At 41.3% G+C, this 17,177-nt stretch overlaps 1 protein-coding gene across 4 annotated transcripts in view; it reads left to right on the top strand.

Moving 5' to 3' along the window:
• Positions 1 to 17,177, top strand: part of LOC122550241 (dynein axonemal heavy chain 11-like) — a 286,822-nt gene that overhangs the window by 11,515 nt on the left and 258,130 nt on the right. For 3 of the 4 annotated variants that reach the window (XM_043690997.2, XM_087987074.1, XM_087987075.1), the window contains exons 6-10: positions 1,893 to 1,985; positions 3,406 to 3,600; positions 5,083 to 5,160; positions 14,411 to 14,543; positions 15,209 to 15,336. In XM_043690997.2, coding sequence (XP_043546932.2) covers positions 1,893 to 1,985; positions 3,406 to 3,600; positions 5,083 to 5,160; positions 14,411 to 14,543; positions 15,209 to 15,336 — 627 coding nt within the window. Of the gene's footprint in view, positions 1 to 1,892; positions 1,986 to 3,405; positions 3,601 to 5,082; positions 5,161 to 14,410; positions 14,544 to 15,208; positions 15,337 to 17,177 lie in introns of those variants that run through there. The other variant, XM_087987076.1, reaches the window with a different exon arrangement.

Raw genomic sequence — 17,177 nt, 5'->3', positions numbered from 1 at the left:
TTTAGAAACGCCTGCAATATATAGCAGAGATTCTGACATGTTCCAGCTAATGAGGCATATTTCTGGCATTAAGAAAATCAGAAAATTACATCTCAAATGCTTGCATTTGGTGTACTGCATGTTAATGTTAAGCGTATAGTTTTGATGCTAACTTTAGAGCAGCAGTTTTCTTCGAATTTCTTCTGCTTCACCACCAAGAATGCACAGAAATTCCATAAAGGTGTTTCCAGCACACTTCCAGTAAAATTGCGATGGAGTGGGAGTATTTCCGAGGAAATGTTGGCTTAAATTTGTAAACGTTGATAGTGGAATATCCTATTAATGATTATTTTGTGTACAAAATCAAGATGTTTTAAAGGTCATCTGACACAGTATCGTGTTTTGAAACCATTGCTTTGTTTAAAATGAAACATCTCAACTAAGTGCGACCAGAGGTCGTCACTTTTGTTTTGTATATTACAGCCCATGGAGTACTGAAAGGTAGTAAGAAAATGTCATAACAACTGCATGCTTTCATTGCCCACAATGAAACTGACAGTAATTGTGATGTCATGTATTATAAGCAGGAAATTAGATGAAGATTAAAAATTCCAAAAAGGGAAAAGATTTTCATTAGCACTAACCGCCCACCATACTGATAATTATATAGAACTAAAATGTCAGCCATGTCAGCAAGCATTTAAAGTTAGAATTCAAACAATAAAGGCCTCAGTCTAACAGTGTTATTTGCCATGTCTCTGTATGCTTTGGTATTTGTGGTATAAACTGATCATCAGTAGAAAAAGAATGCATCAATTTGGAAAACATAGTTGGCACTCGTCTGGAAAAGCTTGAGATAACCTACTAAAACTGTATTGTTGATTTAACATCAGTGTTATAGAGTAGTAGTATCTTCCCTGAGAATTCCATTTTTGAATTTTCAGAAGAGTGAATGTTAGAATATGTAATGTTCAAACTCCAATTCATGTGAGTTGTTTATAGCCAAAGGATGGATAGCCAAAGGATGCAATATATTGCAACCTATCATCTCATCTCACTGTGTCTTCAGTGTTCAGTCCATGATTTATACATATCACAAGGGCCAAATTTAATCTCAGCAATCAGAGCAAGTTGTTAGTAAATGTGAGATTTCTAGTGGGAGGGAGAGAAAGCTCAATTATCTATAAAGAACTGATTGTATATTTGGAACATGAACCTTCCATTCTTGTCCTCCAACCTCAAATTCATTCGTTTAAATGTGGAACATATATGCCTTTGCTAATGTAAATTCCCCGAACTTTGAGTGAGTAATTAAAGGAAGAGCTGCATTTATTACCCACACACCGCTCTTGAGCAGAAACACAGCTTTGCAGTCAGACGCCTGAGTATCGATTCACCAACATCAATGGGCATTACAATGTTGAAGAATTCAATTGTCAGGGTGTACTTTTATTAAATGTGCAGCAACGTACTGCTGAAGCATCCAAGCATGTGATGTCCTGAAATTAATTAAGGAACTGTTGACCTAGAAGAGCGCTCAAAGAACTGTCAATTCCATACAGCAAAGGATGTAGCAAGCAGCCGGGGATGGGGGAAACAGCCTCGGGAGTGGCCAGAAGATTCAGTTGTGGTGGTGTAATATCATCAGTGCCAGGTATGCAGGTAGCCGGTGGCCATCTTTGTCAGCCATCTTGGTGTTAATAACATAAATGCAGAAAAGAGAATTGTTCAGTTTTAGAGGGACTGACAAATTGAGTCATGTGTCATTGCTAGTCATGAAGCAAGCTTCATTACTTATAATTTTCAACCTTCTTTTGCTCAAGCAAGTGTTGGAAATACACAACAATTGTCAAGTTAAAATGTCAATCTATTGCTGTATGTTGCTCACAACATTCAATTTGTCTCTTGTTAAGGATCATTATGACTGGGGTCTTCGTGCAGTGAAATCTGTTTTAGTTGTTGCTGGCTCACTTAAGAGAGGAGACAAAAATAGACCAGAAGATCAGGTAATTCAGAAATAAATAAATCATGCAGTCTCTCTCTCAGACCACTTTAAATCCTGAGATAGTGAGCAAGTTCAGAGAAGTTGCTGTCTATTTTGGGTTGATGGATTTTATTGACTTATAGTTAATGGGTTGTGACTAATAAACAAGCATTTTGCATACATTTATTCTGTTTCCACTTTCCCTCATTCTTTTCTGTTCTCTCCCTGTCCTATGATTCTTTAGAATTTAATTGTACTCATAATCTAACTGTGATCACCTTTGCTCTACCTATTTAACTTAGCCTATTTTATTTCCATAGGGAAATTTGTAATTTACCCTGAGTGCAGTACTGCCTTGTATCCAACAAAGGCAAAATACTATGAATATAGAAATCAAAAGTTAAAAACAGAAAGAGCTTGAGCAGCTCAGCATATCAGGTAGAATCAGTGGGGAGTGAAACAGACTTAATATGCGGAGTCCAATATTATTCTTCCGAAGGATTTCCAAAGCAAGGTCATGTTGAACTTAAAACATTAATTCTGATGCTTTCTCTGCAAGTATTACTAGACCTGTTGAGTTTCTCTAGCACTTCCTGTTTTCAGTTAGGTCTTGTAGCCAAAGTCAGTTAGCTGAAAATTTCAACTTTCCCGATCCATTAATTGAAAGGAAGATTCCAGAGGTAAGTGTAGTTTTGCCCCAGTGTAGAAATTACTGCTACAACAACACCATGCCCTGTAAACATGCCCGGAAAGTGTATGGCTGAGTGAACCCAAAAGAGTTGCTTAAAGGTACATACAATAATTAATACTTCTGAAAAAATAATGCACTGAAAGAAAATTGCTCCAGTACAAGTGAGAATTTCAAATGTCCAAATGAAAATAATAATTAATATAAAAAAAAGATTATTTAATTTGACGTTTCAGCAACAGTAGGGCATGACTTCCATTTAACTCTGTTTCATTTTCCAGAGATGCTGCCAGATCTGTTAAGTGTTTCCAGTATTTTCTGTTTTTATTTCAGATTTCCAGCATTTGTAATATTTTGCTTCAGAGGACCATTTCAGTTGTTTAGGTTATGGCCCTGACCTTAGATGATTCAGATTACTTTTATACAGCAGTCTGGCGCCCATGAGAGAGTTAATATAAATTGGCAGTGTAGAATAGTGTGGATATAATCTGTTGGAATGGTTATAATAATTACACTAATTGATATCATCGAAGTTTTCACCCTGTAAATACTCTTTCTGTTTGTCTTCTGGTCTCTTCAATGGGAGAGATACGGACACATAGAGAATCGACAGAAATAACTTTCTGATACTGTTTGTTTGGAGTCAAGCCAGCTCTTCAGTGTAACTTCAATAATTTTTGATTTTTTTCCTTTTCTAATATTGCTACAACCCTGTGATGAAAGTTATTGTAAAACGTGTTCTTTCTTTTACAAGGTGTTAATGCGTGCTTTAAGGGATTTCAATTTGCCAAAGATTATCACCGATGATGTGCCCATTTTTATGGGGCTGACTGGTGATCTGTTTCCTACCCTGGATGTTCCTAGAAAGCGAGACCAGGAATTTGAACAGATGGTCAGACAGTCCACTCTGGAACTCAGCCTACAGCATGAAGAAAGCTTTATCCTCAAGGTGTGAAATCTTTCATCTTTCAAGCACCTTTTTCCTTTTGTCATTAAAGTAACATTTTTTTTATTTAACTGGAAAATGTACGCCTTCGTTGAATTGTGCCATGTTAAATCTATGTTCCAAATCACAATTTTCTTGTGGTGCTGTCCATGATTAGTATTTGAATACTAATGAGTAAGAGATGCATTTTTGTCAAAGGAAAATCAGACATTGTTTTAATCGTAATGCAGGAGAAATTATTGTAGTCCAAGAAATCAATAGGTAACTATTTGTTTGTAGGTTAGAATGTTACAAAAATAATGGACAGTATGTTTTGGGGGTTGCTAGGCTGGAAAACATGGTAGGTGGAGGTGAGTTAATAAAATGAGTGAAAACAGTGGTTTCTCAACAGTTTGAAATGTAGAGATTAAGTCAGTGGTGTGATAGTGACAGGTCCTACTTGTAATACTTTTGCATCCCACGAATATTGGTTACAGTAAAACACTCAGAATTAAATGCTTCCTTCAAGATGAAAGCAGTGGCCTATAGGAATCTCTGGACACCCTGTTCACATTTGTTTAAAGGGTAGTTAGCTTTGTGCTGTTATGTCATAGGCGTTTTCTTTGTTAAACTCTGAAGAACAGGAGAATTGAGGACACTAGCTAGAAATATGAAAGACAATGGTAAGATTTCTCCAAGTAGCCAAAAAGGATAAGTGTAACTAATGAGAGTCTGGGGAATTGTTAATTAGAAATAAGATAATGATGGAAATGTTGAACAGATATTTTGTATCTGTCATCACTGTAGAAAATTCAAATAACATCTCAGAAATACTTGTAAATTAAATGATGAAAGAAAGGGAGGAATTTAAAACAACTACCGGGGAAAGGTTACTGGGTTGTGTATGTGTTTAGAGAGGAACGGTGGGGTTTGGAATATTTGCAGTAAAGATTGAGAAGTCATTAAGTCCTGATGGACTTCATCCCATGCCCCAAAGGAAGTCGCTATTGGGATTGCAAATGCATTTTTAAAATTTTTCCAAAATTCATTAATTTCTGGAAAGGTGACATCAGATTGAAAAGTCATAAATGTAATTCCTCTATTGAAAAATGTTGGGAAACAGAAAGTAAGTAACTACATACCAGTTAACTTAACATTAATCTTACTAAAATACTAGATTCTATTTTTAAGGAGTTTATAGTGAGGTAATTAGAAAATCTCATTATAATCAGAGACAACAGCATGGTTCTGTGAAAGGGAAAACAAGTTTGACTAACTCATTAGACTCCTTTGAGGAAGTGATAAACAAAATAGATATTTTAGATGAAAATGAGACAAACGTTTTCAAATGATAGCAGAGGCAGGCCCTCTAACAGTCATAGAAACAAGAAGCTAAATTGCGTAGCTAATTATAACCACTTTTACAAAACTAAACATTAAGTGTGGTCTTCTAACCAATTCTTTTAGTTTAAATAATTATGGTTGTCAATGTTGCCTTCATCCTAGGTGGTTCAGCTAGAAGAGTTGTTGGCTGTCCGTCATTCAGTCTTTGTAGTTGGAAATGCTGGAACAGGAAAAAGTCAGGTGAGCAAGACAGTCTGCTGATCTGTAAGATTACTCACAAGAAATAACAGTTGCGACATTAGGTTGTATGCATATACTGAATAGTAGATAAACTGACTGGTATGTTTTCTTTTTATAAATTTGAACAGTTACATAATACATTGCACAAATCCCCAAAATGTTTTCTATTCAATGAAGTTTTTTTTGGAGAGTAATTGCTATTGTAAAGTTAGGAAACCTGGCATCGTCACACAGATTTGATAATGACAAGGTAATCTTTTTTTTTGTGGGCTTGATTGGGGGATAAATATTGACTAAAGCAACAGGGAGGAGTTGAGAGTAGGGTGCTGGAAAAGCACAGGAGATCAGGCAACATCTGAGGAGCAGGAGAATCGACGTTTTGGGCATAAGCCCTTCATCAGGACTGAGGCTACAGCAACAGTGAGAGCAAATTTTATTCTTTGCAATAGAGTCAAACAAACGTTTGCGTCCACTTGAGAAAAAACACTTCAGACTGTGTGACAGTCCCTCAGTACAGCATTGGATTGACAGTCGAGATTTTTGTGCTCAAACCTACAGAGTGGGATGGAGCCCACAATCTTCAGGCCTAGAGGCAAGAATGCTACCAGTAGAACCACTACTGATTTAATTGAACATCATGTTGCCCACTGTACCAGTATTGAGAAATTTGTAGTTATTGACCATTCAATATTGCGTGCAGTTCTGGTCTCCTTCCTATCGGAAAGATGTTGTGAAACTTGAAAGGGTTCAGAAAAGATTTAGAAGGATGTTGCCAGGTTTGGAGGATCTGAGCTACAGGGATAGGCTGAACAGGCTGGGGCTGTTTTCCCTGGAGTGTCGGAGGCTGAGGGGTGACCTTATAGAGGTTTATAAAATCATGAAGGGCGTGGATAGGATAAATAGACAAAGTCTTTTCCCTGGGGTCAGGGAGTCCAGAACTAGAGGGCATAGGTTTAGGGTGAGAGGGGAAAGATATAAAAGAGACCTAAGGGGCAACTTTTTCATGCAGAGGGTGGTACGTGTATGGAATGAGCTGCCAGAGGATGTGGTGGAGGCTGAAACAATTGCAACATTTAAGAGGCATTTGGATGAGTATATGAATAGGAAGGGTTTGGAGGGATATGGGCTGGGTGCTGGCAGGTGGGACAAGATTGGGTTGGGATATCTAGTCGGCATGGATGGGTTGGACCGAAGGGTCTGTTTCCATGCTGTACATCTCTATGACTCTATGTTCTGAAAATTGCTACATTCATTATGATAATGATGCTTTCAAAACTGAAGAGAATGCAGTGTAACTTCAAGGGAAACCTAGAGATGAAAGTGTTCTTGTCCTTTTCAGTGGTTGAGTCACAGTGAGGGGGAGAGAAGGCAGTGCTTGGTAGGTTGCTGTAATGCATCCTCCAGATAGTACGTACCATAGTCAGAGCTGAAGCCTGAAGGAGAAGTATTTGCAAGTAAACTGTTTTGTCCTGTATGGTGTTGAGTCTTGAGCCTACACACTACCAAGTGAGTAATGAGTTCTACCCTCCAAAATGGAGACTTGTAAAGGAGAGCTTTGCAATGGTGGAATGTGAGCCACTTCTGGCAAAGTAAAGCTACTATGCTGCATGTATTGTAGATATTATAGAACATAGAACATAGAAAAATACAGCGCAGAACAGGCCCTTTGGCCCTCGATGTTGCGCCGATCCAAGCCCACCTAACCTACACTAGCCCACTATCCTCCATATGCCTATCCAATGCCCGCTTAAATGCCCATAAAGAGGGAGAGTCCACCAGTGCTACTGGCAGGGCATTCCATGAACTCACGACGCTGAGTAAAGAATCTACCCCTAACATCTATCCTATACCTACCACCCCTTAATTTAAAGCTATGCCCCCTCGTAATAGCTGACTCCATACGTGGAAAAAGGTTCTCATGGTCAACCCTATCTAAACCCCTAATCATCTTGTACACCTCTATCAAGTCACACCAAACCTTCTTTTCTCCAATGAAAACAGCCACAGGTGCCTCAGCCTTTCCTCATACGATCTTCTTACCATACCAGGCAACATCCTGGTAAACCTCCTCTGCACCCATTCCAGTGCCTCCACATCCTTCCTATAGTATGGCGACCAAACCTGCACACAATACTCCAGATGCAGCCGCACCAGAGTCTTATACAACTGCAACATGACCTCAGGGCTCCGGAACTCAATTCCTCTACCAATAAAAGCCAATACGCATATGCCGCCTTCACCGCACTATTTACCTGGGTGGCAACTTTCAGAGATCTGTGTACATGGACACCAAGATCCCTCTGCTCATCCACACTACCAAGTATCCGACCATTAGCCCAGTACCCCGTCTTTTTGTTACTCTTACCAAAGTGAATCACCTCACACTTAGCTACATTGAACTCCATTTGCCACCTTTCTGCCCAGTTCTGCAACTTATCTATATCCCGCTGTAACCTGACACATTCTTCCTCACTGTCAACAACTCCACCGACTTTCGTATCGTCCGCAAACTTGCTCACCCAACCTTCTAGCCCCTCCTCCACGTCATTTATAAAAATGACAAACAGCAATGGTCCCAAAACAGATCCTTGCGGAACACCGCTAGTAACGGCACTCCAAGATGAACCTTTACCATCAACTATGACCCTCTGTCTTCTTCTAGCCAGCCAATTCCTAATCCAAACCTCCAACTCGCCCTCAATGCCATACCTCCGTATATTTTGCAGTAGCCTACCATGGGAAACCTTATCAAACGCCTTACTAAAATCCATATACACCACATCTACTGCTTTACCCTTGTCTACCTCCTTAGTCACCTTCTCAAAGAATTCAATAAGGTTTGTGAGGCACGACCTGCCCTTCAGAAAACCATGCTGACTATCCTTGATCACATTATTCCTATCCAGATGTTCATAAATCCTATCCCTTACAATTCTCTCTAAGACTTTGCCCACAACAGAAGTGAGACTCACCGGCCTATAGTTACTAGGATTATCCCTACTCCCCTTCTTGAACAAGGGAACCACATTTGCTATCCTCCAGTCTACTGGCACTATTCCTGTAGACAACGAGGACATAAAAATCAAGGCCAATGGCTCTGCAATCTCCTCCCTTGCTTCCCAGAGAATCCTAGGATAAATGCCACCAAGCCCAGGGGACTTATCTATTTTCACCCTTTCCAGAATTTCCAACACCTCTTCCCTACATACCTCAATGCCATCCATTCTAATTAATTGTGACTCAATATTCACATCGGCAACAATGTCCTGTTCCTGAGTGAATACTGACGAAAAGTATTCATTCAGTGTCTCCCCAATCTCTTCAACCTCCACATGCAACTTCCCCCTACTATCCTTGACTGGACCTATCCCTACCCTAGTCATTCTTTTATTCCTGACATACCTATAGAAAGCCTTAGGGTTTTCCCTAATCCTACCAACTAAGGACTTTTCATGTCCCCTCCTTGCTGCTCTTAGCTCTCTCTTCAGGTCCTTCCTGGCTACCTTATAACTCTCAATCGCCCCGATTGAACCTTCACGCCTCATCTTTACATAGGCCGCCCTCTTCCATTTAGCAAGGGATTCCAATTCCTTATTAAACCACGGCTCCCTCACATGACCCTTTCCTCCCTGCCTGACAGGTACATACTTATCAAGGACACTCAATAGTTGCTCCTTGAACAAGCTCCACATATCAATTGTGCCCATGCTTTGAAGCCTACTTTTCCAAGCCACGCATCCTAGGTCGTGCCTCACCGCATCATAATTTCCCTGCCCCCAGCTTATAACTCTTGCCCTGCAGTGCACACTTATCCCTCTCCATCACTAGAGTAAAAGTCACCGAATTGTGGTCACTGTCCCCAAAGTGCTCCCCTCCCTCCAATTCTAACACCTGGCCTGGTTCGTTACCCAGAACCAAATCCAGTATGGCCTCACCTCTTGTTGGCCTGTCTACATATTGTGTCAGGAAACCCTCCTGCACACATTGGACAAATACTGACCCATCTAACAAACTCGAGCTATAGCTTTCCCAGTCAATATCTGGAAAGTTAAAGTCCCCCATAACAACCACCCGTGTGGGCGGCACGGTGGCACAGTGGTTAGCACTGCTGCCTCACAGCGCCAGAGACCCGGGTTCAATTCCCGCCTCAGGCGACTGACTGTGTGGAGTTTGCACGTTCTCCCCGTGTCTGCGTGGGTTTCCTCCGGATGCTCCGGTTTCCTCCCACATCCAAAAATGTGCAGGGTCAGGTGAATTGGCCATGCTAAATTGCCCGTAGTGTTAGGTAAGGGGTAAATGTAGGGGTATGGGTAGGTTTCGCTTCGGCGGGTCGGTGTGGACTTGTTGGGCCGAAGGGCCTGTTTCCACACTGTAATGTAATCTAATCTATCTTTGACAAGTAATGCCACACCTCCCCCTCTTTTACCCCCACCTCTGACCCTACTAAAACATTTAAATTACATTACATTACATTACAGTGTGGAAACAGACCCTTCGGCCCAACAAGTCCACACCGCCCCGCCGAAGCGCAACCCACTCATACCCCTACATTTACCCCTTACCTAACACGACGGGCAACTTAGCATGGCCAATTCACCTGACCTGCACATCTTTGGACTGTGGGAGGAAACCGGAGCACCCGGAGGAAACCCATGCAGACACGGGGAGAACGTGCAAACTCCACACAGTCAGTCGCCTGAGGCGGGAATTGAACCCGGGTCTCCGGCGCTGTGAGGCAGCAGTGCTAACCACTGTGCCACCGTGCCGCCCACAAACCCTGTTTTAAACCCTGGAACCTGCAACAGCCAATCCTGTCCCTGTTCTACCCATGTCTCCGTAATTGCCACAACATCGAAATCCCAGGTACCAACCCACGCTGCAAGTTCACCTACCTTATTTCGTATACTTCTTGCATTGAAGTATACACACTTCAAGCCACTTTCCTGTTTACAGGCACCCTCCTTTGAGATTGATGCCATGTTCCTAACCTCCCTACACTCCAGGTCCTGCACCCTAAAGCTACAGTCTAGGTTCCCATGCCCCTGCAGAGTTAGTTTAAACCCCCCCCCCCAAGAGCACTTGCAAACCTCCCCCCAAGGATACTGGTGCCCCTCAGGTTCAGGTGTAGACCATCCTGTTTATAGAGGTCCCACCTTTCCCAGAAAGAACCCCAGTTATCTAGATACCGGAATCCCTCCCTCCTGCACCATCCCTGTAGGGATGTATTGTTTTGTACTGTATATATCGTATGTATATTGTAGATATAACAGTCTCATTTCAGTGAAGACCCCAGAATATGGTAAAATTAATGCAGTGTCTGGGTTTCACTGGAATGAGACTGGTACTTAAACGATGTGGATGTTATCTGTCTTTTTGTCAGCCCTGGGCCAGACTTTACCCTGAAAAGTCTGACCTGTAAAATCTTGCATTAGTAAAGTAACTTCAATATAGCAATAGATCCCAAAAGTCTTCACAAGTCCATTACTCACTAATATTTGACATTGATCCACAGTAAGAGGTAGCCTTTGGTCATTCCTCCTGCTATGTCAATAAGTACTTTTGTGAAGCATCTTTGAGAAAACGTGGAGAGATTTAAGGTGGAGAGCTGATGACGTCCAAGGCAAGTGAAATGGCTGAGCAATTAAAATTACCAATGTGTAGGGTGTCATAATTGGAGCGAGAGAGAGAAAGAGCTTTTGAAGGCTTTTCAGCCATAGAAGAGAGCTTAAAAGATATAGGCACCTGTTCAAATGTTTGTATTTTACTTGAAACGATCTAAGCTTTTTATTTATTTGCGCTACACAGTTATCAGAAAAGTTCTTCTCCCACTTAACCCCACACACTTCATTAACTTTCAGTAGCTATTACAGTTTTTGTTACTTTTAAACATATTACTGTTGAGTTGTAAAACTCATTTTAACTATAATAGGATAGATATGCACAAATGATGTTTTTAATTGATTGCTTTCAGTCCGAGATATGTGCTCTGACAAATGAATGTGTTTGAAGTTTCCTGACCTCATATTTGTGTGAAATATACTATCAAGCCACATGCCTTAAAATGAATTTGTATCATAAAAAAATCAGAAGTATAAATGACTTTGATTACTCTTCTTAAAATGAATTCTTATTAAGTATAACTCTAATAAAGTAGTAAAGTAAAGCAGGACATTGGTGAGGCCACTTTTGGAATACTGTGCACAGTTCTGGTCGCCCTGCTATAGAAAGGATATTATTAAATTGGAGAGAGTTCAAAGGAGATTTACCAGGATGTTGCCGGGACTGGAGGGTTTGATTATAAGGATAGGCTGGGCCATAGGGGGTTGAGGGTTGACCTTTCAGAGGTTTATAAAATCATAAGGTGACTTGCAAAGGTCTTTTACCTAGGGTGGAGGAGTTCAAAACTAGGGGACATATTTTTAAGGCAAGGGGAGAAAGGTTTAGAGGGGACTTGAGGGGACAACATTTCACACCAGGTGGTTTGTGTGTGGAATAATCTCAGTGGAAGTGGTAGATGCAAGTACTGTTACAAATTTAAAAGACATTTGGATAGGTACATGAATAAGAATGTTTAGAGAAATATGGGCCAAACGCAGTGAAGTGAGACTAGTTTGATTTGGGAAACTTGGTCGGCATGGATGAGCTGGACTGAGGAACTTGTTTCTATGCTGAATGACTCTGACTCTATAAGAGAAACGCTGATATGAGGATAAGAGAAATTGTGTTACAACTGAAAGGGAAAACAGTACGTGACAAAGTATCATGTTTTCCTAATATAACGTCAAAAATGATCATAACATTTTAAAAGAACAGAATTTAGAATGCAAAATAATAGTTTTCACTGTTGATCAACAAATGCAATTGTGTCTAGATTGTCACGGGCACTGCTGGATAATTTGAATTAATAGCCGAAAGCTCCAAAATAAAGCGAGTGTTTAAATTTGTTTATGCCTGGTTATGTTGCAGAATTTTCCAAGCCAAAGGTGCATGTAAAAGATTAAGTCCCCAAAAAGTGATATTGGAGTGGGATCCTGTTTCATTCCTCCCTGTTCCCATTTCCACTTGGGCAGTTTCTGATGCGAGTTGTGAAACTCTGCTGGGAAACAAACTAAATATGTGACAGCCAATTAAGTATGTCTTTGAAACTCTGCAGTGAGATTTACACCAAAAGCAACACATGGGTTCTGTGGTTTCATCACGGTGCAGGAGGTGAGTGAAAGCAGCAAGCCATTGTTGATTGAACGTGGAAGGCTAAAATCAGCAAGCTTGGGGGTTCAGCCACAGGGGAAGGTACTGATTAGTTGTGCTGGATTGGCATTACTAGCTTCAGAGGAATTACAGTTTTGTGCACTGACTTTCAAGTGCCTTAGGATCTATTCAAGCTGAATCTTAAATTCCTGGCTGCCAGATTTCCCTGCAAATTTCAACTAACCTATTTCCACAGGAGTTTGGACCATTTGAGAGGGAGCAGCAGGCTCAGCCACCACAGCAGCGTGGTTGACCTGAATGGCAGAGTTTAATGGGCTGAGGACCCACTCCTGTTCCTAACTGCAGTAGCAACAGCTGTCTTTGCAACACCATGCTGGTGCACAAAACAGCAGGAATGGAAAGAGAGCTCAGCAGGAAGAAGATGATACACCCGGCACAGAATCTGTAGGCCAAAGACGAGCTTCTCATCATGTCAGAACACAGCTCAGGAGATGCAGGCTTTTGCAGCAGGTAGCTCAGAGGTTTTGTTGACCATGGAACCACACACCCACCCAGGAGGACCAGGTGGCCATGCATTGCCAATGGTTGTCAGAGGCACCAGCGCCCTGACTTCCTTTGCTTCCAACTCTTCCTGGAATGTGAAGACATATTACAGTCAGTTTCCCATAGGGCTTTTGCCCGAAACATCGATTTCCCTGCTCCTCGGATGCTGCCTGAACTGCTCTGCTTTTGCAGCACCACTCTAATCCAGAATCTGGTTTCCAGCATCTGCAGTCATTGTTTTTACATAACTGAATCACCTTGGTCTCTGATGCTTTGCTTACTGAGGCTTCCAATTATATCATCTTGGATGAGGCCACTCAAACCTGAAATGTCAGCTTCAATGGGTTGAATAGATTTTAAATGCCCAGGCGGTGGTTGATTGCATACATATGATAACCAAGGCTCCTTCAGATCATCCTGGAATCTTCATGAATCATATACGTGCAGCATCTTTGTTATCACAGCCAGGTGATCATTCAAGTCTGCTCCAGATATCCAGAGAGCTGCCACAAGATGGGGCAGCACGGTGGTTTAGTGGTTAGCATTGCAGCCTTACAGCGCCAGGGGCCCTGGTTCGATTCCAGCCTTAGGTGGCTGTCTGTGTGGAGTTCTCCCCCTGTCTGCATCCGTTTCCTCCCACAATCCAAAGATGTGCAGGTCAGGTGAATTGGCCATGCTAAATTGCCCACAGTGTTAGCTGCATTAGTCAGAGGGAAATGGATCTGGGTGGGTTGGTCTTCGGAGGGTCGGTGTGGACTTGTTGGGCCGAAGGGCATGTTTCCACACTGTAGGGAATCTAATCTAATCAACTCCTTCAATCTTCATTCATCAAAGGGAAGTCTGGTGGGAGTCAGAACTATCCACTGAAGACCTGACTGCTGACTCCTGTTAGCAATGTTTCCATGGAGATAGTGGAGAGTGATAACAGGAACCATGTCATTCATCAGGGCTACCATAGAGCAAGCCATTGGTTTGCTAAAGATGGGGTTTCGATAGCAATATCACCATTGCCATTTTTCAAGGGACCCATGTTACTGCTGACCATACCGTTTTTGCCAAATATCATTTTAAAGTTACATTTTGCACTGAGTGCTTAATGAATGTGGTAGTCTCAGGCTTCTGTGTTTGACTAAATTTCAGAGGGTAATCATGCTGGAAACCTTAGCACCATTTACTCAATGTTTAAAATGTTAAAAGCGCTTGGCAAACGAGGTTATGAAGGAATGTAGGAATGGAAGTAGAATTGTGATTTATGCGATCGTATCATTGTGGTAGGCTTGCCTTGTGTATCGGTAGAATAAAGTTCGGATGCTTGTGGGAAATGATTAACATCAGTTTTATTTTAGTGTCAGAAATCAGAATGCACAGCAGCATCTTAAATGCATTTTTACACATGATATAACTTTTTAACAGAAAAACGTCAGGTAACGCAATAACAAATCTTGTACTTGTGTAATGCCTTCAAATTTAGCAATTAATGCATGGATTTCTCTTATAGATATTAAAGACTTTGTACAGAACATACGGAAACATGAAACGGAAACCTATCTGGAATGATCTTAACCCAAAGGCCATCAGCACGGATGAGATGTTTGGTTTTATACACCCTGCAACTCGAGAGTGGAAGGATGGTAAGTGTCTCACATACAGTATTTTAAACAGCCATTGTGTTGCTGATAAAACTGAAGTCAGGGTTATTGACAAAGACATGGTTTGAAAACTACTCAATCAATCAATCAAGGCTGTTGTGCCAGTGAACTGTTGGTTTATCACTTTTCCTTGTTTTAAATGGGATGTAACATATGCAGTCCTCTGTCACTATTCCCATACTGAAGGAGTGTTTAAAGGTTATAGGCAAAAGCACGCCTACTTACTTCAATAACTTGAGTTCCATCCCAACCTGATCTAATGATTTTCTTTAATTTTGAGCACTGCCACTTAAATTTGCCCAATCAACTCCTTTGCCCCTGTGTAGTTCTGCACCTCGTATGAGAGGTATTGATGGTTCGTCATCAGGAGCAAGATCTGTGTTCTGTTCCCTGGCTGAGAGGCCCTTTGACTAATTGTGGCATCTGTAATGTAACCTAAGTGGAAATTTGTTTGCTTCGCACAAACCATCCTGCTCTATATAGCTCAATGCTCCATTACTGAGTACAGTGAAATTATTCACGAAGCCATGGGGAAACATTGAAATGGACATTGTACTCTTTTCGGATGCACATAGTAATTTGTTGATAGGTTAAAAAAATGTTAGTTTCAATAAACCTTTGATATTTGCTGTTTCTTTTGGTCACAGGTCTTTTCTCTTATATTATGAGAGAGCAAGCCAATGTAACACATGATGGTCCAAAATGGATTGTGCTGGATGGTGATATAGATCCCATGTGGATTGAATCACTAAACACAGTTATGGATGATAATAAGGTAGTTAGTGCTTTAATTACAGAATGTGCAAGTGACTGTTACAAAATATCGATACAGGTCATTCTGTTCTAACGCAGCAGTTGCGTTCCCTCTGCAACCCTGTGCTATAGAAAATCACATTGTAGAAGATCACTGTAGAAAATCATTACACCTGTTCAGTAGAAAGTTTGCATTATCTAAGCACTGTCCGCAATTCATCAATCATGTTATAGCCAATTCGTGTTGACGAAACTCGTGTTGTTACCAGAACGTCCTGTATGCTCATGGTGGGCACTTATCCAAAAATATTGATCTAATGAGTCCAAAATCATAGATGCATGTTGCTCTGTTGTAGAATCACTCCCACCACATGGATGTCCTAATTAATTCTGCAGTATCCAAACTTAACGATCTTTTGTTTCATGTTTAAATTCACAATTGATTATGCTTTCAAGAACCTTAAATTCAATTATTCTGCTCCCATTCTTATCTTGATGAAGGCAAAGGGTCTCTTTTCCTGTGCCATTCACTGTTTTGGGACAAGACCAAGTTTTATTCCATCACCTCCACTATATCCTCTGTTCTCAGGACTCTATCAAGAGCTTTGATCCTGCTGATGCCTAGGTGTATGTATAAATATATTCCAATTTTATGTCAACTACTAATCTCTGAATTCATGTTACATTTTCATCTGGAAATTGTAAATATGCAGTGACTCCTTATGAAAAATGGTGTTTTCAAACTTCCTGACATCATCGAAATTTCTGCTTCCACTAGATTGCATTGTTCTTACCCACCTCTCCGCTCCACCCTCCGTTCCAACCTATCACCATCACCCCCCACCCACATCCACCTCTGCCTTCCTAGCTATGTCCCCCCACCTAGCCTCAGACCCCTCCTATTTATTTCTCAGCCCTCTTGGGCCGCTCACACATTCCTGATGAAGGGCTTGTGCCCAAAACATCGACTCGCCTGCTCCTCAGATGCTGTCTGACCTGCTGTGCTTTTCCAGCGCCACACTTTTTGCCTAAGATGCAGACAATCCCCAGACTTCCTACAATATAATAGTTGAATTTCTGCATCATGATTTGCATTCCACATTTTGGTGGATAAAACTAACTAATTTCTTTCAAAGACCGATCTTCCCAGATCACATTCTTTTTGGCAGATCTTCCCAGTCTCTGAACAGCACTCCTGATGAAAGGCTTATGCCCAAAACATTGATTCTCTAGCTCCTCAGATGCTGCTTGACCTGCTGTGCTTTTCCAGCACAACACTCTCGACCCTGAACAACAGGCCATGGTGAAAAACTGGGAACAAATATGTGAAATGTCCAGCAAGGACATCCTGACGCAGGTCAAAAGTTCATTTTCCAACCAATTGGAAAATTGGATGGTGAGACAAGATTCTTGATAGTGAGTGTGGAGTTTTTTATTTGCATGGATTATGAGTCATTGTCATCCTCATTGCTACCTAATCTTGCGTCATTAATATGTAGGTGCCCATTCTTCCCAGATACTAAGAACTGTTTATATGAAACTCAAGAGTGAGTACACGGTGACTACAGCTCACTGCTCACTTCTCTTGACCTCCATTTTTGGACACCAGTCACCAACATCTCAGAGCACTCTGAGTCACTGTCTGCATATGTCCGTGGATGTTGGTATATCAACCTCACCAAAACATTTATAATCCACTTAGAGTACACTTCTGCACTCCACTGAGGAGTGCATCGGCATCTCTCATGGTACTGGTGCTACACAGGCACCCAGGTTTACACAGGCACCCAGGTCATGATTTGAACTAGTATACACTCTGCATGTGTTTCAAGCATATAGTCATGCCATCAAGTTTAAAGGTAG

The sequence above is a fragment of the Chiloscyllium plagiosum genome, unplaced genomic scaffold (genome assembly GCF_037043375.1).
Source record: "Chiloscyllium plagiosum isolate Xiang-an unplaced genomic scaffold, Cpla_swu_hap1 HiC_scaffold_5, whole genome shotgun sequence".
NCBI classification, from domain to species: domain Eukaryota; kingdom Metazoa; phylum Chordata; class Chondrichthyes; order Orectolobiformes; family Hemiscylliidae; genus Chiloscyllium; species Chiloscyllium plagiosum.
The sequence above is the reverse complement of the archived record's forward strand: the minus strand, read 5'-3'. Positions and strand labels throughout refer to the sequence as shown.